General features: G+C 32.7%; 3 protein-coding genes and 1 long non-coding RNA gene across 17 annotated transcripts in view; all 4 read right to left on the bottom strand.

Annotated features, from left to right (window-relative positions):
* LOC126724197 (uncharacterized) overlaps positions 1-26,764 on the bottom strand; it is a 116,130-nt gene that overhangs the window by 55,150 nt on the left and 34,216 nt on the right. The gene's annotated exons all lie outside the window — the stretch shown is intronic.
* LOC126722473 (putative disease resistance protein RGA4) lies at positions 7,222-7,737 on the bottom strand. Its single transcript, XM_050425631.1, has one exon. It carries the CDS (start codon positions 7,735-7,737, stop codon positions 7,222-7,224), a length of 516 nt encoding a protein of 171 aa, XP_050281588.1.
* Positions 14,796-16,824, bottom strand: LOC126722472 (uncharacterized). Its single transcript, XM_050425629.1, has 5 exons — positions 16,652-16,824; positions 16,393-16,454; positions 16,096-16,296; positions 15,505-15,742; positions 14,796-15,393 (listed from the first exon to the last, which is right to left on the bottom strand). Exons 1-5 carry the CDS (start codon positions 16,822-16,824, stop codon positions 14,796-14,798), a joined length of 1,272 nt encoding a protein of 423 aa, XP_050281586.1.
* LOC126722471 (putative disease resistance protein RGA4) lies at positions 16,880-17,713 on the bottom strand. The gene has a single exon (XM_050425628.1). It carries the CDS (start codon positions 17,711-17,713, stop codon positions 16,880-16,882), a length of 834 nt encoding a protein of 277 aa, XP_050281585.1.

Raw genomic sequence — 26,764 nt, 5'->3', positions numbered from 1 at the left:
CATTTATTGTAGGAACACAAAATTTTTCTATTGTAGACTTTTCACGATTAAAGAACATGACTTGCCAACTAATCAAACTAAAGTTTTTAGTACCTACAGCAATTTCACAACATCAAGAACAAACCCTAGTGTATACAATGTCAAATTCCATAGTCTCCTATTACATCAAATGAGTGTTTAATTTTTCTCGCAAAGTATTGAATAGTAAAGCTTCTGGGCCATAGTCTCAATTACAACTCTTAATCATGTTGGACTTGGATGACACCTATCAACAACGTATCATTATGAGATGTAGAAAAAATTTGGAGTGTACATAACATTTAGTGTGGATGGGAAGAAATTTCATATTATTCCAAGTGGTTAGGTTAGTAAAAGACCTATTCCAATTTAATGATCTTGGAATTTTGTATACAAGTAATAGTCAAGGAACCTTCCACCTAAAATAAGTCGGACATTTGGCAAGAGTGAAAATTGATGTCTAGACAAATCAAGCTAAGGCTGACCAAATTGAACCATATTCTTAATTTCTTATCTCTATTTTCTCCTCAATTCATAAGGTGTCAAGCTATTTTCAACCTCCAATTGAGTTTTTTTTTTTTTTTTTTTTTGGTTGTTGTTAAACTTTGCTATTTTGCAATGTAGTTGGACCCTTTAAAACCTCCTAATCGGGTGCCTCGTAAATATAAACATAAATTTTAAACGAATGTTTAGAAAAAAAAGGTTTGGTGGAGCGGGTGGACCCCATTTCAGCTAAAGGTTTGTAAGGACAAGTAGTTATGTGGATCAGTAGATGTATTTGGGCTTCTTATTAGTATGAATTTTAAAGGGTTTTATGTTTGATCAAAAAAAAAAAAAAAAAAAGGGTTTTATGTAAGGGCCGAGATCGACTGAGTTGGGCACGAATATTGGGCCGAGACTGACTGACCGCAGTGCGTATCGAGTAATAATATTTGTTCCGTCGATTCGAGATTGGAGCATTGAATTGATTGCTCTCTTTCAAGTCTCTACCAAGGCTTTTTTAACATTTTGATTATTATTTCCTCAAATTGCAAGGCCTATTTAGTTATTATCAGCATGCAGAATAGTAGCACATCCATCATCACTGGAAAGTTTGTTAGAGTAAGGTCAGGAGGTGAGACAGGCAAGAAGGGAAAAGGAGTGAACTATTCAAGACAATTAAATCACAATGGTAGTAGTATGGTAAATGAAGAAGAAAATAAAAGGAGGAAATTGTATTATGATTTTCTCTCTCTTTGTCATTAGATTTTGTAGTTAAACAGAAATGCACATTTGACATTTCGCCATTGCACTTGTGAATTTTTCCTGCCTTCTTCAAGGAAGTATGAAATAGGACTACTTGAATATGAGGGAAAAAAATAATAAAAGGAATAGAAAAAAAAAAAAAAAAAAAAAGAAAGAAAAGAAGCAGAAGCAATTTTTTCTCGAAAGACAAAGTATCAGTGATTTAAAAATACTATAAACCTAGCAGGTAGAACTTTAGCAATAGAATTTTCAGGGTTTATATCAAGCTTTAAAATATTTAAAATTTGTGAATATCAAGCTTTAGGGCCCAAAAAGTGAATATAAGAATAAAAAACCAAACACAAAGTTGACCTTAAGTAGAGCAATTGAAACCATATATAAGGCAGCAGACAACCTTAATAAATTTTGAAGGCATAATACACTCATACTTCAAGTAGTTAGAATCAAAAAATCTCGGAAGGGCATAACTACCTTACTAAAAGCAGGGAAAAATTCTTATGAACCTAGAACATAAGCATTCTCATTAATATAATCAGTGGGGGGCAAAGAGAGGGAAGTTGAGTGCTTCTGGAGTACTGTATCTTACAATTAAATTTAACTTCAATTGTTGTGAGAAATATGCCCAATTGCATGTTCTCATGGCTTCTGAAAATTTTCTTGTACAGAGCATTATGGAGTGCTGGACTAAAATGGACCTAATTGGACCGAATAGAACTGAATGGACCAAAGTAGATAGAATAGGTCTGAAGTGGACCAAAGTGGACTGAGTAGGATTGAAGTGGACTGACCAATACTGAATAGACCGCATAAGACCAAAGTGAACAGAATAGACTGAATTGGATCGACTAAGACCGAATAGGACCAAATTGGAAAGTAGTATACAGAATGTACCGAATTGGACCGAAGTGGCCCGAATAGAACCAAAGGGGACCGACTAAGACCAAAATGTACAGAATGGACCGAAGTGGACTGAGTAGAGCCAGATAAGACCAAAGAGAACTGAATAGGACAAAAATGGACCGAATACATGAGGCATTGTTTTACCATCTTCCTTGTGCAGATCTATGTCACAACTTATTTATTCTTTCTTCCTTTTCTTCTGATTTGCAATATTTTGGTATGATATCAATGAAAAACATTGCACATTTGACCACTAGATTAAGGGGATGGCTATGGCTTAAAGGAAGAAGCAGGATGGCTAGAAAGCTTGACAAAAAACATCAAATTTAGTCAAATCTTATGCAGTTTGATCTACTAAACAGACTCACTCACATAATAAGGGTCTCCATTTTTTGAATTGTAAAAGGTGTCTAGGCATGTCCTTGTGGGAAAGATAATGAACTTAACACACAGACCACTAATATTTTGCAGCAGATGGATTAATATGGGAAAAATGCTTAAGAAGGATGAAAGTTTTCAACTCATCTGAAAATGTTTTGACATATTCGAAAGGAGAAGTAATGGAATATAGTTGCTGTAGTCAAGTTTGATAGACATCAAGTTTGACATATTCGAAAGGAGAAGTAATGGTGATTGTGAAGGTACAATAGAATGACTAGTAGATGGAGTGCTAGTGTTGCTTGTTGATGTTGTAGCAGCTGTGGAAGCCATGGTATTTGGCTCTGATACCATGAAGTAAACAAGAAAATATGCAAGAGTAACAATGGCGGAAGTGAGAGAGAGAGAGATAGAGTAAAATTCAATGACTGAATATTAGCAACACTAACTAAAATAATACAACACCTAGCTCTTTATATATAGAGCTTGAAGATAAGCTTAAGGCTACTCTAACAGACTAACTAATTCCGTAAAGTTAGGAATTAGTTATTCTCTAATTACACATGTGATTAAGGTGCTTTTAACAGAAAATATCTAGTTACAAAAATATCTCAACCATCAGTGAGGAAGCTCTGAGTCTGAAGCTGTTGAGTGAAGAAGAAAGACAACGCAGGTAAAAACGACACCGTGTTTCTTCTTGAAATAATCCTTATCAAAACGTCACCGTTTGTATTAGTGAGAAACGGTGCCTTTTTTCTGTTTTTAATGTCAATAGAGAATATGACCATTGTCTGGGAAACTAGCCGTTAGGCTTTGCTTTTTCAATTTTTTATACGGGAGAAATATTATGTTCACAATATTTTTACAACAAATTTTAAGTATGTAGTGGGTTATTATTGGTTGTTATAGGTAGGTAAAAAAGTAATTTAAGTTGTAAATTCAAATAAGCACTCCTCTATATATAGTCCAATAATTTGTGTGATAATTTCGCCTGTCGCCTTTAATATTACAATGGAGCAATCAAAAACTTAAATGAGAAGGGCATATGTTGCATATTTGTATCGATTGATGTGGGTGTGTATATATATATATATATATATATATGTGCATGGTTGAAATTTGGGGCAAGAATGGTAAGCTTAGTCTTCCTGACTATTAATACTTTTATTCTTATCAAGACTATTTTTCATTGATTCTCCACTAGAAAAATAAAAAGATTATTTGTCACCACCAATACTCTATTCTGATAGAGCATACTGGTTAGTCTGGTTCCAAGCGTGCAATATGATGAAATCACGTGACTGTTGAGGGTCTTTATTTGCCACAGTTTTTCCATCACAATGTAAACAATAGCGTGTAATTTCTAAAACCTTTGGCATAGCAAAGCTACTAGTTAAACGATTAGTGGCCAGTTATATCACTATTAGTCCTAATCAAGCAACCTTTGTTCAGAGAAGGACAGTTGGGAAAACATATTCTTGGCTCATGAGAAGAGATTATAAAGAACTATAACAAAACCTCTTTGATCCCAAAATGTGCAGTTGAAGTTAACCTCATGAAGTAATATAAGTTTGGAAATAAACTTATCTACCTTCATGAGGTATATGAGTCTGTGATGGTGGTTGGGCCTAGAACACTCACTTCTATTTGTATTCCCAAAGCCTTTTCAAAGATTGATTGCTGAATGAACAATGTAGTTCTTTGAACAGAAACTTTAATAGAAGGGTAAGGCAAAGGGATTGATTCGCTCTCCCTACATTTGTATAGGCCATTAGTAGAAGTATTTCTAGGGGTTGAATTCAAATTACCCAATTTTTTTATGCTTTATTAATAACTTAATATTGTTCTTGCCTTTAACCATTGGAAAATTATACGCAAGATGGTAAACCCTAATTGAGAAATTCTAAAAAATAATTCATTTGTCAAGATTATCCACATTGTACTGTAGCACATTGAACTAGATAGAAACAGGGTCAGGCCAATAACATCGTTTCAGTCCTATGCATGTTAATTCTATATTAAAAAAAAAAAGGATAATTAAAACAAATTTACATTTTTGGAATCTCCAAAAATCAAGCTAAACACTAAACACTCTCTATAGTAGAAAGAGAAACCACAAAACCTAATGCAGCAGTCTCTCTAAACCTCAAACCACAAAACACTGACACCAATTATCATTTTTAGGTTAAATTACAATTTATACCCTATAACTTTGATCTTCTTTCAGTTTAATCATTTAAGTTTCATTTTCTCCCATTTTAGACATTTAATTTTTATTTTATTTTCAATTTAGTTCTTTTGTCTAGTCCCATCGTTAAATCCAACAAAACGACAGAATTTTACAATTTTTTTTTTTTAATTTCAAATCTAAAAATAAAATTTATTGCATCCCTCTCTATCTAAAAGTATATCCTCATTTCAACATTTTTCTCCTAAAAACATAAGGTTTCTTTTATTAACAGGTGCGCCAATGATTTTCTCCTCACTATTACAAGGTGTTGAGCTACTTTCAACCTCCGATTGAGTTTTTTATTTGTTTGTTAAACTTCGCTATTTTGTAATGTAGGTGGACCCTTTAAAACCTCCTAATTGGGTGCTCAAAAATATAAATTTTAATCCCTAAACTTTATCATTTTTCGTCCCTAAACTATAGAAAAGTTTGTTTTTCAACTTCAAACTATTGAAAATGTTTTACTTTTGTCCTTAAATTTAAAAAAAAAAAAATTTCTTTTTTCATTCCTAAACTATTGAAAAAAAAAATTTATCCCTATTTTTGTCTTTAAACTATTGAAAAAAAACTGTTTAAAAAATTTAAAGGACCAAAATTTAAAGAGCTTTTCAAAGTTTAGGGATGAAAAATAGACTTTTGATAAATTTTAAAGACCAAAATAATATTTTACCCAAAATTTTAAATAAATTTCTTGAAAAAAATCACCAAAACAATGATTGCTATAACTTGCACACATGATTCACAATGGGCTAATTCTCAGAAAATCTCAATTAAAAAACCACGCAACATTATTTCGAGTCGAGTCAGGTCGTCATCCGAATCAAACACAACTATGCTCCACAAAGCTCAATAGGGACAAATCCAGATTTCAAGGGTTTGTAGTGACGTGAGGCTACCTATCCAATGGAGAGAACTCAGTCCATCGCATCTTGCTATATAGAGTTTTCAGAGAGAAACGAGGTTCCGTAGCCCCTTCTCTAGAAGAGATTCTAAATCGTTAATCCTTTTTAATGGTAATTGTTGTAATTGAGAGAGAGGAAAGTAGGTTGATGTGGTTGCTGCTCCCATTTTCATTTTCATTGTCTGATCCAATACCTTCCAACTACAGCCACGCAATGTCAGCCTTTCTTTCAATATGGAAACGGGGGCATGGAAGTCAGGTTAGGGCATTCCCTAATGTCTAATTTAGAAAGACATGGAAGTAAGAGATGGTGTGGCTCATTATCATCATCATCATCTGAATTCCTCCACCATCCTTTCAGATTTAGGCAAAACCCGAATTGAAGATGAGATAGGGATAGGAAGAATGGTGTTTTTGAAGAAGAGGAAGCACCCAACACGTTACTAACACTCTCTTCATCTATCCATATGTATTCAAGTGCTTCCATTCTTTCAAGATTGACAAACGTGAGAAAATGGAGTTGATTTAACGATGGGAGGTGCTGCAATTTTTCATTATGAAATAATGTCAATTCGACAAGATTAGTGAGGGAAGAGACCCAACTTGGAATTCTAACACCCATATAATACCACAATCTCAACGCTCTAAGATTTGGATGTGGTTGGAGGCCTTCTAGTGACATTTCATTGTAACACTCGCTTTCTTCTTCAACCCACATTGAATCCCACTGTAATTGTAGCTCTTGAAGATGTTGTTTCTGCTTCATTTTTGTGGCTCTACATTCCTCCATGTCATCTTCTCCATGTCCCAAATTTTTAATGACTAGACATCCTCCCAAATTGCTTAGCTCCTTCAATTCACTTAGCCCACCACTAGACCTACCTTCTTTTTTCTTGGGACCTTCTTTCTTCATGACAAATAGTGTTAGTATCTCAAGAGAAGTAAGATGTCCAAGTCCAAGGGGCATATGAGTCAATTTTCCGTATCCATATAAATGATGCAAGTATAGATGCCTAAGATTGACCAACTTTTTAATGCCTTGGGGTAATTCTTTGAGGGAGACACAATTATTGAGTTTTGGCGTCAACAGATTTAGCAACTTGGTAATGGAATTAGGGAGAAATTCAACAAGTTGATTTCGAGAAAGATCAAGATATCATAAATGTTTCAATTCTCCAATTGAATGGGGCACTACATGTAGATCTAAATCACTCAAATCCAATGTCTGTAAGTAATTGAGATTTGAAATGAGTGCATCACAAGTTAAGTTACCCAACTTTCCCCCTACACTAGTTGCAAGAACTATTCGTATCTTCTTTTTATTACTCATGGGAACTGAAAATTGTCTAGATGAATCCACAAGATCAAATGATACATGATGAACTTTTTCAATAACATTTTCCCCACTTGAATTTAATATGACACTTTCCATTCCAGACACAAGACTTGCTAGATCATGCATGAGATCATGCATCTTACATGATTTTATATTGCCCAAATCATCATTTTCTACATCCTAAAAAAATGACCTTCAAAGTAATTCCATAAATTATCTCCTACCAATATCCACAAAACGCTGCCTTGGACCTTCTAACACAGTAAAGCCTTGTGTTGCCCAAAGATTAATAAGTGTAACTACATCAATCCTATAATCTTTTGGAAACAATCTACAATAAGCAAAACATTGCTTCAAATGTGATGGAAGGTGATCATAACTCAGCTTAAGAGTTAATGAAATATCATTTTCTTGTTGGGTTAATTTTGAGAGTTCATTCTCTAAAAAAGATTGCCACTCAATTTCAGAGGTTTTACCATACAATAAGCTTCCTATTGTTCTTATAGCAAGAGGCACCCCAATACATTTTCCCACAATCTTTTTTCCCAGGTCTATTATGCCTTGGTTCTCTGGCTCTTTGCCTCCTTTAAATGCCATTTTTGTAAACAACGACCAAGCCTTTTCTGGATCTAGGCCTTTAAGCTCACGAGGCGGAGTTGTGCCTGTTATCTCCGCTACCTTTATCAAGTGAGTAGTTACCACTATCCTACTTCCCCTTGCACCCCCCATTAATAAATTTTTTAAAGGTATCCATTTATTTTTGTCCTCATTCCACAAATCATCTGAACATATATATATATATAATATTCTGGTTACGATGCATATGTTTAAGATTATTTATTGAATATTCAAAATTACAAATAATTTTTATAATTAATAAAATATAGAAGTAGTTTAGAAAAACTATTTACCAAAGGAAAATACATTGCTTTAGAATTCTCTTTGTTAATAGTAAAGATAAGGAAGTTTTGTGTCAAAATTTGTTGACATTATTTCAAAAATCATCATAACTGAAGTATCAAATAAGCAATGAGATAGTAAAGAATTTTTTATTTGGGGTTCAAATTATTAAAGTGATAAACCAATTAAAATAAACTCAAAACATATGCATACACTAATATGTGTGTGTGAATGCAAATATTAATATTTTCTTTTGAAGCCACAATTCTAAAATTTCTAATACTAAATTTAGTTGTAACTTATAAATATATTGTATACAAAATTATTGACTTTGATATATAATTTTTCATAATACAAGGTTAGTGAATCCATATTTTTTGAGTTCATAAACGAAAATCATTATATCTATGTAGCTCAAATAAAATAATTCCAACTATAATTTATTTATCAATATCAATATAGGCTTACAAAGGAATACAAAATTTTATTCATGGTAAATCGTGTACCTAATACTTTCACCCTCAATTCTATAAGGTGTCGAGCCACTTTAAACATCTAGTTGAGTTTTATTTATTAAATTTTAGCTATTTTGCAACGTAAAAAGGACCCTTTTGAAACTTCATCACTCCTCAGGTGCCTTGTTAACAAAAGCCAAAAAAGAAAGAGAATGATAAAAATATTTAATATATATTAAAAAAAAAATCTTAAAAGGGTTTATTGGAATTGGCTCATATTAATTATTGAGTCACTAAATTTTGGGCCTTATAGGTCAAGACAAATTGATTCGGGCACAGATGTCGGCAAAAAAAAAATCTTTTTTTTTTTTTTTTTTTTACAAACAAAAGTATCCAGATTTCTTCAAGTATTTAACAATTCTCTTGGGTGTATGCAGTTCCCCTATCCATATGCACCAGGTTATTACAGGAAGGAATCTCATGGGGGTAGCCTCAAGATGCTGACAAGTAGTTTCGAACCCAGGATCTCATGGATATCATGAGGTCTTAGAAACCACTAAGTTTTTCTTAAAATTTTACTTTTGGCCTCCCTATAGAGTAGCTCTTTTTTTCTTTTTCTTTTTTTTTTTTTAATAGGAGGGGAGTATTGGTAAAGAACATAGTTGTCAGTATCGTACGATACGTGATATGCATCGTACAATACGTGTCGTATTATGTGTAAAAACTAAAAAGTTTCATATCGCATCAGTGTATTGTAAGTGTTCATGAATCGTACGATATAGTATATCGTACGATACAGAGACAAATGCTTTAAAATGAGATTTTTTGTTAAAATTTGTACTTTTATTTGAATCTAACAAGTTGTTAGACTTGTTTTAAACACAAAATTATTAGGTTACTTAATTTAACGTAATAAAATAACATATTCTTAAGTTTTTTTTCCCTCTCTTTCTTCTACAAAATTTGAACTACATAGTACAAACTTACATTTCACTTTAATATTTAGAAATTTATTTTCTATACGGTGAATAAGATATTAATTAAAAATATATTTATTTTTTTCATTATTATTATAAGTCCAAGAAACTAGAATGACTAGAAGAATTTTTTTAATTATTAAAATAAAAAGAACAAGAAGAGATAGTAAATGTTAGTGACGGTGAAGAAAATTTTAATGAAGAAATAAATTTTCAAAATGATAAACGTGATGATAACATTGACTTAGATGGGGTTCATTAGCCAATATGATGAATATGATAAAAATAAATTAATTTTTGGGTCATTTGTAATATATTATCACTTTTGAATTTAAGCAATTTGAATATGTATATTATAAACAAGTGCTAGTTTTATTTAGTTAGTTAGCTTGTTAAATATTATTACATAAATGATGAGTAAATTAATCATTAGCTGAATATATTCAAAATTTATAATAAATATACCCTTTATAGATGTATATCTATAATTTCTTTTTAAAAAATTTATTAAGTGTTTGTGTATCTTACCATACACAATACAAAAAAAAAAAAAAAAAAAAAAAAAAATCAAAAATCAATTCACAATACGATTTACGTTTTGACAACTATAGTAAAGAATATTAAGAAAAATGCCAAAATTTGTCTGAACTAGTTTAGAGAAATCACGTATAATTTTAATTATATGACTTATTTCATAGTTATGTGATTTGTTTAACTCATTTGATAAATTATATAGATAAATACGCATGGATAATTGATTGATTGTTGTTTATTAGTTTTGAGTAGGAAACTTCGTAAAAAAAATTATAAAAAAAAAGGGTTGACCTAGGAGTTATTAACCATCAATACTCATAATTTTTATCTAAGTAATCATTAATTAAGCAATAATTATTTTTAGGCTAAATTACAAAATATATCCTCTAATTTTAGGGAAGGACTTAAGTCCAGTGCATTGGATCTTATGGGATGCGACCACGTGGCAACTCTTGGACACATGGTAGCATCCTATTAGGTCCATTGCACAGAGCCGCCAAAGCCAAATCTCTTACTTTGATTTATTTTCAATTTAATAATTTTTTCCCATTTTATTCATTTTATTTTCAATATAGTTCTTTATACTAGTTCTATCTAATGTGAACCATTAAGTCCATCCCAAAAAAAAAAAAAAAAAACAAAAAACAAAAAACAAAACAAAACAGGTGCACTTAATGATTTTATCCTCATTTTTATAAGGTGTCTAACCACTTTAAACATCTAGTTGAGTTATTTATTTATTAAATTCTTCTATTTTGCAAAGTGGGACCCTTTTGAAACTACCTTAAGGGTTGCCTCATTAACAAAAGCCAAAAAAATAAAAGGAAGGACAAAATATTTTTTTTAAAAAAAATTTATAAAAAATTTCTTAAAAGGGTTGGTTGGAGTTGTCTCATATCCGATACTGGGTCACTGAATTTGGGGCCTTATGGGCCGAAACTGACTGATTCGGGCTTTGGACCAGGCCGGGACCATAGATTACCCAACGTGCTCTACAGCTCTACCGTATGTATTGAGTAATGCTCTTCTCCTCTCTGTTATTCCTTCCGTCGATTCCAGATAGGAGCATTCATTGCTTTCAACAATCAACATGGTAAGCCCTTCTTTCTTTCTTTCTTTTTGTTATTAGCTACTTCAACCCTTGGCCTTGGTTGTAATTCGCATTCAAATTTTTTTTGGTTTACCATTTGGTTTTTATTATTTCCCCAATTTTCTTACATGGGTATGGCCTAGTTGTTAGCAATTTGTATAATTTTCATCACTCTATTGTTGAGCATTTGGAGTGCGTGAAAAAGGTGGTGTGTGCAAACCCTTCTAATGAGCTTTACGTATAAATAAGAAAAAAGAAATGACAAATAAAAAGCTCAAACCTTTATATGGGGGTTGTTCTCTTGTGTCTCCCAGTCCCAGATGAATGATCCATGTTTCAACCGGGATCAATGCTCAATAATAAATCCTTTGACCTTTGTATTCATTTTCCAAATCTTGTTCAGTTCCATGGAAGCTCGGCTTTGTCTGGATCTTCGTGGAAGAAGAATAAGCCGTTCACCGACCACTACATTTATGGATCCCGCCAAATCGTTAAACCTGGCGGCTGGTCACTCCTTGATCAGTGATTTGTTGGCCACTAGATTGATCGAAAATCTGCTCTTTGATCACAATTCACTGGCCACTACAGGTGACAATCCAAACAGGTGATGATATGGAGTAATGTCGCCAAGCATAGAGGAATTCCGTTACGATAAAGACCATGATGGAAAGGGCCCCTTCCGTTTTCAAAAATCTGCTCAATGGGCCCTTTTTATGATATATGATAGCTAAATTCCATACTGATGTAGATCTCCCTCTCTGCTTAGTGTTGAATATTCTCCATTTAATAGCCATTCAACAAAGAACTGCACAGCCATATAATGCCAAATACTCATGTATGTAAGGCTTTAGTCACCCACTTGTATACATCCATGAACCTCCAGACTGCACAAAAAGCGAAAGCTATGAAATAAAAAATAAAAAATACAGAACCTGTTACAAAGTATTTGTCATAAAAAAAAAAAAAAATCAAAATTTCATAAAGCATGCTGTCTCTTCCACGATTAATAATACATGCAACATGTTGCAAGCAAACTTTCCAGAAAGTAAAAACTGTTTTTGTGTGAGTGTGTGTGTGTGTGTGTGTGTGTGTGTGGGTAAAATGAGAAGTCAAAAAGTGTAGGTGCTTCAATAATATATGAGGGAGAGATAGAAGGAATTAAGAGCATGTGCAACCAATGGTTTGAGAAAGGAAAATTTACAGAGTATTCATCTCAGGTTTAATATCATTTTGGACTTACAAATACGAAATATCCACATCATTTGAGTGAAATTATTGTATTAAGTCAAATTAAATAGTTTGGTCTACCTAATTCCAAATTTTTTTTTTTTCGGTGTTCCTACTCTTTCTCACCAATCAAATGAAACGTATATTCAGAGCTAAAATTTTGGCTCTAAACTCTAATGCAAAATGGAACTTTTGATGCACACTAAGTTATAGAGAATGGAAGTTAAGAAATTTTAGTATTATGTAACTGTAAATTTTTCTAAAAATAAAAAACAAAACATCTTTAAGAGATTTATAAAAAACATAAAAAAGAAATATGTGTAAAGCACAAAAACAAAAACAAAAATAAAAATATGATGATGATTGATATTTGATAGCTCAGGCCAAGTGAAACTATCCTTGTAAAAGTAAGGTGGAGGGTGAAATCAAGGGTTTAAAAACCACTTGGAAAATGAGTATATATATATATATATATATACAGAGAAAACACTTGGTAGCTTGGAAAAAAAAATGCAGCCTATTTAGGTCATACATAGAGAAGCATAAGTTATTTGTTCTACAAAAGGACATTATTCTCCCTCTCATTGTGGTCCTTTTTTTTCCTCTAGAAATATAAGATCTAAGGTATCTTAGGGCAATTAAAACTAGAGATTCTCCGTCTCCTTGAGAGTGTGAGGTGGCTACATTCCTTGCCGGCAATGATATCATACTAAGGCATCTGAGATTACAAGCATTCAACTTATGTGAGGTAGCTGATTACTCCAGTAAAGCTAACAAACTAGAACAATACCTAATGTGAAGATATTACCATAGTAGCATGTTGAAGTCACTCTAGGAGAGACACCAACTTTAGAACAATATGAAAGTCATGAACATGAGTTATTTGCAAGGGAGCCTAAGTGTAGATAATGTGTTTAGAGAATCAATCCCTCTTAGAATTGGGAGATTCTAGAACAGGTTTGACCATTGTTTAATCATTAGAGTAGATTGAGTGTTGTGATTGTAGCTTACTTCAGATGCTTGATTAACTAGGTTGGCTTTAACTGCTTTATGGCTATGTTTCAATATCTAATTGCTTGCAGCTGTTTTGTTGCTTGCTGACTCTTTTTTTAAAAAAAAATATAATTCACACATTTATCCAAAAGAGGAAGTTTTATGAAGCATATGCCAAAAATAGAACATTTTAGCACAAATAACAAGAAAAAAGTATTATTGTGTGTACCAAATAGATAATATTTCTTTTTAGCAGGACAGTAACACTAAGGTTTTGAAAGATAACGAGAATCTTTTTACCTTCCAACCATTTGGAGATGAGCAGCAGTAGAAGGTGTGGCTAGATCCAAAAGATTCATTCACTGGAAATAAACGTTCCTAAGTTGAGGTCCTCTGAACATTAGCAACCTTACACATAAAAGTCTATATAAAAAAAAATGGTAAGAAACTTGATGGATTCCTAATACTTTTTCTGAAATTTTAGAACACATTTGATATCTGATTGAATTTTTTTAAAATTAAGATATAAGAAATGCAATTAAGATGGAGTCAATTTACTCAATCTCATCTTAAGATTTTGACTTAAGTGAATTCTCCAAACACATTTAAGAAAAGAAGAAACCATTTAGCCCAATTATCTCATCGGATAAACTATGTAAGCAATTACTTATTTACTAATTACTCAAATGACATTGAGCATTTCAATTTTAAGTAAATACAATGCATCAACAGCTTACATATAAAGAAAAAAAAATTACTGAACAGTATACCTTAATAATAAGCTATGTCCTGCAGTGTTAGTTGTCGCTTGTCATGGTAAATACTCCACTCGTAAAAAGATTTTCTCCATTTCTGCAAGCATCAGCAAAAGGCAACCAAATTCAACACCTTCTCGACTTTTTTTGTTAGGTACAAAGAGAATAGAAACATAACAGAAAGAGATCTCCCAAAAAGAAAAGATGATTACCACCAAGTTGACGGCTTGTCACATAATTGCAAGGCTTGCTAGTTATGAACAAGTCTCAAATTTTAAGCTAGGTCCTTGCCTTAATTCGTTCTTCTTAAGGAGTCAAAAGGCTAATAAGTTCACCAAAATATCAGAACCTCAAAAAACAGAATGAAGAAGAACAAACAAGAAACAAGATTATTGCCAAGAGTTTTGTAGCTTAATGACATAGTTTGCTCTCCTTTATGAAAAATAAGTTAAGCATAGGAATGAAGTTAAATACTTTTTAGAAGAAGTTGTCCAAAATATGAAAACCCTCAAAAAGCAGTATTTGATTTATAATAGTCTATTTATGAAAAATTGGGATGAAAATATAGATAAAGGCATACCTGAAGAAATCATTTTGTGATGGATTATATGAAAACAATCACACATGGGACATGAGCAATGATGGGCCAATCTGCAACTGTTTGTCTCTGGCATCTTATTTGTAAGAGGGGAGAACAAAAAAATATTTCCAAAGATTGCAAAGAGGTGAGATTGCAAATCTCTTGAGAAAGTGATGTCAGATTGGGACAACTCCAAATTCTAAGGTACTGTAGTGATTTGAGGTTGGCTATCCAAGGAAGAGAATCCAGTCCATCCCAACTTTCTATATCGGGTTTCTAGAGAGAAATGAGGTTCCACAGCCACTCCTTTGGAAGAGATTCTAAATGGTTAACATTCTTTAACCACAAAGATTTTAATCGAGAGAGAGGAAAGTAGCATGAAGAGGAGAAGGAGGAAGAGGTTGATGTGGTTGCTACTCCCATTTTCGCTTTCATTTCCTTTTCCAACTCCAATTCCTTCAAACTAGCTCCATCCAATGTTAGCTCTTCTTTGAGATATGGAAACGGGGGCATGCAATTCAAGTTAGGGCATCCAAGAATCTTTAATTGGGAAAGACGAGGAGGAAACGATGGAAGTAAAAGATGGTGTGGCTCATTAACATCATCATCCTCAGGTAAATTCCTCCACCATCCCTTCAAATTTGGGCATTGTTCTATTATGAGAGAAGATAAGGATAGAAAGAATGTTGTTCTTGAAGAAGAGGAACTGCCCAACATGTTATTAACACTGTCTTCTAATATATATTCAATTGCTTCCATGGTTTCAAGGCTAACAGACTTGAGAAAAGGGAGTTGATTTAATGGCGGGAGATGTTGTAGTCTTTTATTACCATATAATCTCAAATCAACAAGATTTGTAAGCGAAGAGAACCAACTTGAAATTGTCACACCCATGTAATATCTCAACTCCAATGCTTTAAGATTTGGATGTGGCTAGAGCCCTTCCAATGACATTTCATCATAACATTTGGTTCTATTAGCCCACCTCAATATATCCCACTCTAATAACAATCGCTGAATATGTTGTTTCTCCTTTAAATTTGCATCTTTACATTCCAACATGCTATCTTTTCCATGTCCCAGAATTTTCATTTCTAAGCTTCCTCCCAAATTACTAAATTCCTTCAATAGACTTGGTCCACCATTGGACTTAGCCCCTTTTTTCTTATACAAACCACCAAAACTAGCCTTTAATCCCACGTTCACAATAGCCTGTGGTAGTACTAACTCAAGAGAAGTAAAGACATTCAATTTCAAGGGGCATATTAGTCAATTGGAGCAATTTGTAATATCTAGATACTTGAGACTGACCAACATGTTAATGCCTTTTGGTAATTCTTTAAGAAACTGACAATTTTTTAGTATTAGTGTCTCCAAATTCAATAGCTTAGTAATGGAATTTGGGAGAATTTCAATATTATTTTTGTAAAGATCAAGATATCGTAAATGCTTCAATTCCCTAATTGAACATGGCACTACACGTAGCCTTAAGCAAATCAAATCCAATGCATGCAAATTTTTTAAATTTGAAACAAGTGCATCACAAGTGAAGTTACCCAAATCCCCTCTACACTACCTGCAAGAATTGTTCGTATCTTCATTCCTTTAGCAACAAGGATTGTAGGTTGCCTCGATGAATACACAAGATCAAAAAATACATGAATTTTTTCACCAACATATTCCTCACTCGAAGTTAACATGGTACTTACTGTTCCAGCCACAAGTGTTGCAAGATCATGCATTTTGCAATATGCAATATCGCTCAAGTTATCTTTTTCTACATCTTGAAAAAAGGATCTCCAAAGTAATTCCATAAAGTACTCTCTCCTAACATCCTTAGCTCATTGTTTTGGATTTGATAACTTAATAAAACCTTGCATTGCCCAAAGATGAATTAATGTCTCTACATTAATTTTGTAATCTTTTGGAAACAATCTACAATAAGCAAAACATTACTTTAAGTGTGCTAGCAGATGATCATAACTCAACTAAGTGTTGATGAAATATAATTTTCTTCTTGTTGAGTGATTTTTGAGAGTTCATAATTTTTAAAGGATCTCCACTCATTTTTTGAAGCTTTGGTGCGTAGCAAGCTTGCTATCATCCTTACGGCAAGAGGTACCCCAACACACTTCTCAACAATCTCCTTTGCCAAACTTACAAAGGCTTCATTCTCTGTTAGTTGACCTTGCTCGAATGCCACTTTTACAAACAAATCCCAAGCCTTTTCTTCAGGTAGGCTTCTTAGAGCATACCATGAAGTTGCCCTTGTCCTTGCTACCCTTTCTGAGCGTGTGGTCACCATTATTCTACTTCCCCTTGCACCAACCATTAACAAATTTCTCAAGAGAAGCCATTTGTTATTGTCCTCGTTCCACAAATCGTCCAAGACAAGCAAGTATTTTTTTCCCATTTAGATTTTCTCGAAGCCAATTTTGCAACATCTCAAGGCTTTCTTCAAACTTCTCCTTTGTTAGTTGTTTCAAAATTTCTTTAACAATTAGTTTTACTTCAAAGATATCAGAAATACAAACCCAAAGTTTTAGCTCAAATTTGCTTTTGACACTTTCATCATTATATACTAGTTGAGCTAGTGTTGTCTTCCCCAATCCTCCAATAACAACTATTGGAATTATAGAAATATTCTCTAAGACATTGCCATCAAAAAGATGTTCTGTGATTGCTTTCTTATCCTTCTCTCTCCCAAATATTTCTTCTTCCAATACAAAAGAATAAGTTTCCCTGTCCCTATTCATAACTTGTGGCTCAAGGGAACTTTGAATAAAGTGGAAATCCTCTTTGTCTTTTGCAATGGCATTTAGTCTCTCCCTAACTGCTTTTATTTCATGGGCCATCTTATGACTTAAAGCAAGAAGACTGTTTGAACTTGAAGAAAAAAGACGTACCTTTTTTGTCATCACTTTGTGCAGCAAGACTTCAGTGGAGAAATCATCCAGCAAGTCATCTGCATTATGGAGGACATCTTTGAGCTTTCTGAGCCAGTCTTTGATTTGATGACCATGAGAACTCTGCTTTTCTGCATCTAAGATCACAGCTTGGATTGTGGAAACTGTGTTCGTTAGGTTTTCAATCTCAGTTTTGACACCAAAGGTCAGTTTGACCTCTTGGAGAATTAAGGAACCCAGCAGTTCAAGGACTTTTCCTGCAAGGTGGAACAAAGCTCCTTCTGCCATTTTTTTTCTTTTTCTTTCACAAATGAGCGATTGTGGAGGAGTGAAAATGATAAAAGGTAGTTGTTGTTGTGTCCAGCTTGGAACAGCCACATCAATATTTATAGTAAGCCTTGAGTAAAAGACCACTTTCCTTGTAATTGTTAATGGTGACTGCTAACACCAAGGAATTTCCGTTTATACTTGTGGGTGTGCAACATTGACTTTATATATTGATTAGGTATGCATTAATGTGTATATATAATTATATAGTATTAAACAAGTTTCAATATAATTTTAAAAATACTTAATCAAAACGGCTTCCAATTAGAGTCTACAAAAGCTGGATATGATTATATTTCCAGTTCAATTTAAATGAGAACTGAATCTATTCTATGTTCTATGGTTTGTTTCTTGTGGCTAAGTAATGAATGGAAAGAAATAATGCTGAAATTTTAAGTTTGATAATGAGAAAGAAGGATAACTTGTGGTAGGTTAATACAAATCCTGTGCACAATGTATTACTTGGTTGATGAAAACTGAAATCATATACAATATACAAACATTGTGTGAACATACACTGTTTCCACTCTGTTGACATAATATTTTGTTACAAAATCAACTCTGTCGATACTCACATGCATTCAAAAATAAAATAAATGATATTCACATTCATATGCAATGCAGGGAAGGTGGTAATCGGGACTAGTTGCTCAATCAACATCACATTTTGTTTAGACAAGATAATTGGGACTAGTTGCCATGCCCACAGCCCACAGAGCCAGCTAACAATGCACTGCTCTGCCCACTAAACAATGTTTGCTTAAAATTACAAATGCTATATTCTTCTTCAGTACATTAAAGAAATGAAATGAAAGAGCATTAAAAAATAAAAATAAAAATAAAATGAAGCTTGCCTTCTCTCCATTTTTATTTTTTATAGCCGCCTAGCAATTTTATGGAGCAAGTTGTCCTGTGCATACGCGCACACACCTCCACCAGAAAGATGATAAGGAAGGTCTTTCAAGATTCAAGTTAAATATTGTTACTGGTTTTTTTATATATATTAATTTAGGCGTTTTAAATAATTTAAAGGTGAAATATCAAGTTACAATTTTGTATTAGGTGATTTGTTTTTTTAATTAATGCGAAATACCTTGATGGACATGTGCCTGTCCTGAAAATGGGTTAGCCGGTTGTATTTTACGGGTTTAGTAAATTAGAAAATAAAAATACAAAAATATTTAAGCTAAATTACAAAGTATAATGATTTGTTTTCAATTTTATTCTGAAAGTTTGGTCCAGCTCAAATTACTAGGAAAAGAGCAATTCAGTTGAAAAGATTGTCACATATAATATAGGTCCAATGCAACCAAACTGTATTTTCAATTTTACCACCAAAATTATTTCCGTTACGGAGAGAGAAAGTGACTAACAAACTGTATTTTCAATTTTACCACCAAAATTATTTCCGTTACGGAGAGAGAAAGTGACAAACGGAAGACCTCATGTATTTTTTGGGGTTTGGGCCTGAAGTTGAAGAAGGCCTGGTGAATGTGCTGAGATAGAGCAGGCCCACTCCACTATCGTGTGGAAAGCAGTGGGGCCCAATGGATTTGGTAACTTTGGTGTTGTTTTGTTCTTGCTGTGAACCTAACTACTATTTGAGGGTTTTTTTTTTTTTTTTTTTTAAGTAAATTTAAATTGATATGATTATTAATTATAAAATAGATAATTTAAATATTAATGATATTTTCAAATTATTATATATCTTGACTAGAGTATTGTTATTGAGTTATGCGTTCTAAGAGAAATCTAGGTTCGAGTTTTCCCTCACCTCTTGTTATGACTATAAAATTATAATAATAATAAAAAGAGAAATTATATACTTTAAAATTTAAATCATACATGAAGGGTTTGAGTTAAATTATATTTTATTTTTACATAAGATAATAATGGACATAGCTATTAAAACTTCTTCCTATGATGCCAAATGCATATACATCCACTAACATTATAATCTCTATTTTAAATGTTATCTTTTAAACAAAATATTTTGAATATTAGTGCCTAAAATAATATGTATCTAAATAATAAGTTTAGTTACACAACTTTTTCCACAATTTGTTGAAGTGGTAAATTGTAAATGATGGAAATAAAATTGATATTCGCAACCTACTACTTCAATAAATTGTAGAAAAAGTTAGAAAAAGTTGTATCCATAGCAAAGTTGGAAAATACACATTTATATGATTCAGATTTGATTTCAATCACTTTTTTTTTAAAGATAAATAACATTCTTCATGTTGATGACTTATGAATTAAATGCTTTTTTTTTTTTAATGTTTTATACATAGAATAAGCTCTGATTGTTAATTACATCAAAAAAAAATTCATGAGTTTACATCATTATTTAACTTATTACGTTTTCTCAGTAACAAATTGTTTATATTTTTCAGCAATTTCATGGAGCAAGTTGTCACACACACGCACACTAGAAAGATGTAGAATAATAGAGATCTTTCAAGATTGAAGTTAAATATTGTTATTTTTTTTTTTTTTGAAGTTAAAGATTGCAGTTAAATATTATTACTGGTTTTTATTAATTTAGGTGTTTTAAATAATAATGTCCCCCCCCCCCCCCCTCCCTTCCAATTAAAACTTGTGCTTATTTATTCTTTTTTCAACCTTTGTTTTCATTTTTAGGTTTTGAATCTCTCTAAAAATAGTGATAAAGTAGAAAATATTTTCTTTCCCTTTTTAAATGTGACATAAATATAATAGTCTATTAGTTATGATATAAATTTAAAAAATACCTATAGAAAATTCATTAAAAAAACAGAAATAAATAGAAAACACTTCAAATTAGAAGAGGGGTATTCCTGTTGCCTGATGCCTTTAATGCCTTTTATAGGTAATTATAGTCCTATACTTTGTGCGGTTCTTTTGCCTGTCGCTTTTAATGTTACAATGGAGCAATTGGAAACTTAAATGGGAAGGGCAGATGTTGCATATTTGTATGGCTTGATGAGGGGAGATATTGTTGAATTTGGGGCAAGGATGCTTCTCAAACGTCGTATAATACAGGAAGCTTAGTCTTCCTGAGTCCTGACTACTAATACTTTTATTCATATGATCAAGATTATTTGCCATTAATTCTCAAAAATAAAAAATCATTTGTAGAAGAAATGAAACGCTTAATAATCTAATCGACAGCAACATAAACCATGTTGAGAATTATGAACTCGACATTCCAAATTAAACGAATAGATCTATTCAGTTGTTCTCATTCTTTGGTGCAACTATTGAAGATTATTAAAAAATTTCCAAAAGTAGAATGATGACCAATCCACATGATTATATGATATTCTCTGTAATAGCTCAAATCTAGAATTAATAGAAAATTTGCTCTATGTATATTTAATGTTTAATACAAATTTGCTTCATGTATACTTAATGTTGGTATGCTTTCCTTTTAATGGCCATCCAATAGTGAACTTCACAACCATATTATGGCTTATTTCCCTGACAAAGAGTAAGAAAGGTGTTAGAGAAACATGCATTATCTTCAAATATCTAAACATCTAAATTGTTTAAATATCATAATAAGTACTAATCAATAACCGCTAAATTGTTTTGTTGTACTCAAATATTATAGCTACCTCTCTTTTCCACTATACTAACCCAAAATAATGGTTGTCCAACATTGAAGCAATTGATATGCAAAACAAGAACAGTGGCTCTAAGTATCTTCCCTACAATGCAATAGTCTTACAAAAAGGAAAAAAATTTGGAGAACAAAGAAACCAACAAGAATCTATTGATATTGGTTCCTATATAATCTTTTGGCACTTGGCATCTCTAACAAATCTGTTAATTTTGTATCCTTCAAATGTCTATGTCAGTAATCAAGTATAACTAGAAATTATTATAGAAGAGTAATTGGGATCATTCGCATACTAAAGCTCCGTTTGGATTGGTGTCTGTGTACTGCTGTGTTTGTGGTTTTTTTTTTAGCTCTACGCCTCTTGCACTATTCATGGGACATGAACAGTGTAAATAGACAAATGAACAATAATTTAAAAAGTGAACAATAATCGAAATTTTTTTTTATTGTTTTTAGTTTTCAGCAAAATAAGCGGTATCCAAACACACACTATGTATATCGTAATGAGCTTATCAAATTTCAAGTGGCACCAATTTTTTTTAGCTTTTTTGGAATAAAAAATACTAACATAAAGGCATGTGACTTCTAATTGCTATATGAATGCCCCCTTCTTCCTATGAAACATTTGGAGTGGCCCATCAAATTAGATCACATGGTGTGGAAGGATATGATACCAAATTATAACACCAGCCAAGACAAACAAAATTTACCTACGACTTGAAGCCTTTATTTGTGTACATTAGTTCAAAGAAGTTTTTGCTAAATTGAGTGTAGTTCAATTATAACAGCACTCACGTTCATCCTTTCTCTTGGAAATTCAACAGAACAAGAAACTCCCATTTGAAGAATCAAAGTCAAGCATTCTAGAATTTTTGAACTTTCATTTTGAACTTCATTGTAAGCAATGTCATTCATCTTTGTCAATTATTCTCTCTAGCAAAGCTACATTAACAAAGTCAATTATTCTCCTTTGTGAAGAATAATAGGATCTACAATGTCAATTATTCTCTCTAACAGGCTACATTAACAAAGTCACGAAGGTTAAGGTTATCTTGGAAAATGTTGTCAATTGATTTCTTTCCTGTGAACATCTCTAACAATAATATTTCATAACTATAGACATTACTATATGTTGACACTTCATTTCCTACACCATACTCTACAATTACACATAACAAATATATAAATGTGACCATGGTTTTGTATCAAACAAAGATGGGAAAAAATATATATAACCTAACAGATATTAAAGGACCTTTTTTAAGTTGCATGTAATCAACCAAGAAGATAAGTAAATTTTTTTGATATATAACTTTCTAAGTTCTAACTAGAGTACAATATCCTTGTTAAACTTGTCCTTTAAAGCTTAAAAATATGATAAAAGATTAAGGGACAAGTAAAAAAAAAAAATGAAATTTAAGAAATCATAGTGATATTCACTTGGAGGAGACTTCCTCTTACTCCAATGGAGCTTGAATGGTCAATAGAAGAATCTTGGGTAGTATCAAAAAGCAACCTAACCAAGCCAAAGTCACCTACATGTCCCACCATTTCATCATCAAGAAGAACATTGCTAGGCTTATGGTCACAGTGAATGATTGGTGTTTGACAACATCAATGGCAATATTCAGTCTCTAAAGAAGATTCAAATTCCTTGGTTCCTCAAGAGTCTCATTTGTCCTTGAAGTTGGATGCAACCATTCATCTAGGTTGCCATTTCCCATGAACTCATATCCTAGAGATTTAAAATCATGAGCACGATAGTCCATACTAGAATATGATGTAAACACCTTTACAAGATTTCGATGTCTAGTGTTTCATCATAGAGCCTCACACTTGACTATGAAACTTTTGGAAGCTCCATGATGATAAAGGTGTAGGACCTCGATAGCAACCATATTCATTTGTCCACCTTGATCAAGAATTCCCTTATACACAGACCCAAAGCTACTCACACCAATTAAATTCGTAGGAGAAAACCCATTGCTTGTGTTTAAGAGACTTTGGTAAGATAGATTCAAAGCAAATTTCTTGAGTCCCTCGAGGTACTTTCTTTTCTTTTATTTCCTAAAGAAGAAAGAAATAGAAGGTGATAGAACCAAAATTACTCCATGAATCCCACAAATGTAGAGATTATCAAATTCAAGGTAAATAACTTCCTCTTCTTAAAATTTTCATTTTTGCATTTAGGAAGTTGAAACTTAAGTATGCCCCCACAAAGCCTACCATTGCCCTTAACAAAAGTTGCACTCCTATTCATAAACACTCCATCTGTTGGTACTTCACACTAATTTTTTATATCATTTTTACATAGGCCATAAGTCATTTCCTTGGGTAGGATAAGAAAGAAAATAGCGGACTAGAACCAACTAATCAGTTGCCACATTATTGAGACTTAAAAAAATAGTATTTTAACTACCATTATTCTTCTTCTTCTTCTTCTTCTTCTTCTTTTTGTGTGAGTGTGTATTGTCATTAAAAGGGCTTTCGTGAAAAGGGATTTTGTTAAAAACTATGCCAAAATACAAATTAGGCATAAAATGTAATAATTTATGCAAGTTTCAATAAATAAATAAATAAAAACTTCATTGTAGATGGTTGTAGATATTTAATGAAGAGCTTCATTTGAAGTGATTGTTGTCGAGGGAGAAATTGATGCCTCTATCTAAGATGTTGGGAAGCCAAGCCAAAACTCGACTATGGGCTCTTGAGATGATATCTAAAGGTTTTCGGTGTGATGACAAAGCCTATCCAAGTAAGAAACAAAGGCTGTACATGACAAAATAGCAACAAAAGCCTAATGAAAAACACGTTACAATACTTAATTAGTACATTAATGGTCTTGGTCCGATAGTTTAAATCAATGCTCTAGTGGTACAGTATTATCTCTAGTAATAGGGTAATTTCAGGTTAATAAGCGTGTTTACATGGTAAAAATCATATTTTTTTTCCTTATTATTATTAAGTCAACATGAGGGAGAACTTCCATAGTTTCCAAAACATTATGGCATTCATCATAATAATAATAAACAATGATTAAAGGCTCCATAGTTATAAATAAAAGAGGAAAAATAGGATGGAATGAAAGGAGAGAAAGATCCCCAGCTCAGTGTAGCAAGTATTAAACTAAGATTTTGGTGAGTATGTGTGCATAAGGCATGAATGAGGTGAATGTGGGCTGTTTTGAGTGAGTGGGATAGGATTAATACTGAGATTGAAGATTTTTGTGAGTAATGGGCTGTTTGTGACTAGTTGGAAGACATTTTTGAGCTGTGATTGTGTAAAGGGGGGAGAAGAATATCTGGGATTAGATGAGTGTAGGCTAAAGATGATGAGTGGTGAGTTTAAGGAGAGCTAAACCACCAGCAAAAATAGCAAACGAACCCCATAGTCTCAGAGGGAGGTGGCTGTCCCTTTGTGGGCTGACGTGCTTATACTTTTATAATGGAGTTTAGAGAAGCATTAATTAACAAGCATCCAAAAATACGTAGGTCTGATTCAGGGGAGCAGGTCAACAGAATTAATAACCTGGATTTGGCCTAAAAATGAGAGATTTGCTTTTAGGGTTGTTTTGTTTCTTTGGGCAAGGTAGTATTTGGAGTAATCTTAGTATTAAATGCTAAGACTGCTGAGATTGTGTTCAGCTAATGGGATTAAGGCAAGTATTAAGGAAGAATTCTAGTGCTGCAACTGAGATTTGGACCCTAGGAAGTAGGATTCAACATCCCCAAGCCAGGTGTCAAAGTTTAAGCCCATTTCAGAGGTTTCCACTGGAGATCCCTTTATGCCCTCCAAACCACATGTTCCCAATTTTTTCCCCTTTAAGATTCATGGGCTTGGCACATGAATCACGTATTGAACGTTTTTTAACATTTATAGCATCAATTTATTGAAGTTTGGATAATTTGGTTTCAACTCCCCTTCCACAGGAGGTGCAGTCTTGAGGAAGATGATGAAGTCTCTTCATCCTTTTGACTTCAGTTGATATGACAGTCCTTGGGCACTGTTCACATCAAGTAGAGGGTGGCAGAAAACTGATAGGACAGCCCCTAGTTCATCCTCAAAGGTTTGGTCCTCTTGTAGGGGCTCTAGTTGTTTCTTTAGTTAGGGATGAATAAGGGTTGGTTGCCCACTTTCAAGCCTTTTGTTGGGATCTTTTTGGGCTGGAACTTTGCTTCATTTCAGCACCTTCAGTTGGGCCACATGGCCCTTTGTTTTCTTGGGCTTGCTTCCTTCTCCACGAGATTCTTGTACCTATAAAAGGGGCATTAAAGACATGCTTTGCCATGGGTTTATTACTCCTCATGGGCTTTAAATAACTTCTTATAATTTTTACTATGGATTACTTTATAAATGATATTTTCCATGGGGCTTTTTTAAATAATGGCCACCCATAATTTTCTTAAGAATAATATTTATCATGGGTTTTAAATAAATATGGTAACAATCACTATAATGGAATAATGTGATGTTTTCATGAGTTTCTCTATAAATAATCATAATGGACATGTAGGATGAATAATTACCATGAGTTTTGATAATAAATATTATGAATGTTGTGATGTAAGATGGATAGTGAACATGAGTTTATAATATAAAATAAATAAATGTCATGGGTCTAATAATCATATTTTTCCATGGGCTTTTCTAAGATGATCACCATGGGTTTTGAGAGTAGATAATTCATAAATTCCATGAACTTGTAATATTATGGTAATAGGTTTAAGGATCTAAAGTATTGTTCATTATTGGACTTTTAAGTGAAATAATTATGATATAGTATTTTGCCAAGTATTGATAACCTTGGGCTTTCGATAAATAGTGCCAATTAGTTAGCTTAGGCTTTTAATAGTGCCAACGTAAGTTGGGCTTTTGATATAGCCGATGAGAATTGGGCTTTGATGTTGCCAATGAGAATTGGGCTTTGACGTTGCCAATGGGAATTGGGCTTTGATGTTGCCGATGAGAATTAAGTTTTGATGTTGCCAATGAGAATTGAGTTTTGGATAAATAAATCCCATGGGTTCAAACCATGGGCTTTGATCATGAATTTGAATTCCATTGATAAAATTGTTTTGCCATGGATTTGAATCATGGGCTCTTCAAATATTGCCAAGCATAAGTATTCTTGGATTTTAAATAGAATAAGATGTGTATATTGGGTTCATAAGGCCAGTTTTGGGCTTAGCTAAATAATGATAATAAAATTGGACAAAATAGGAGTTTTTTGGGCTTTTTTTTTTATAGTTTATATCATGACCCAATTTAGATAATGAGATATGAAATATTTGTGATTAACATAATAATAGAGCTAAAAAATATTGGGAAAACCCAATAACTTATAGTGATATAAATAAGTGGTACTCAAATAAAGTTAGGTGTAAAAAAAGTACCTTAACAATCAACAT

The sequence above is a fragment of the Quercus robur genome, chromosome 4 (assembly GCF_932294415.1).
Source record: "Quercus robur chromosome 4, dhQueRobu3.1, whole genome shotgun sequence".
Classification (NCBI taxonomy): Eukaryota; Viridiplantae; Streptophyta; class Magnoliopsida; order Fagales; family Fagaceae; genus Quercus; species Quercus robur.
This window is presented reverse-complemented; position numbering and strand designations above follow the sequence as displayed.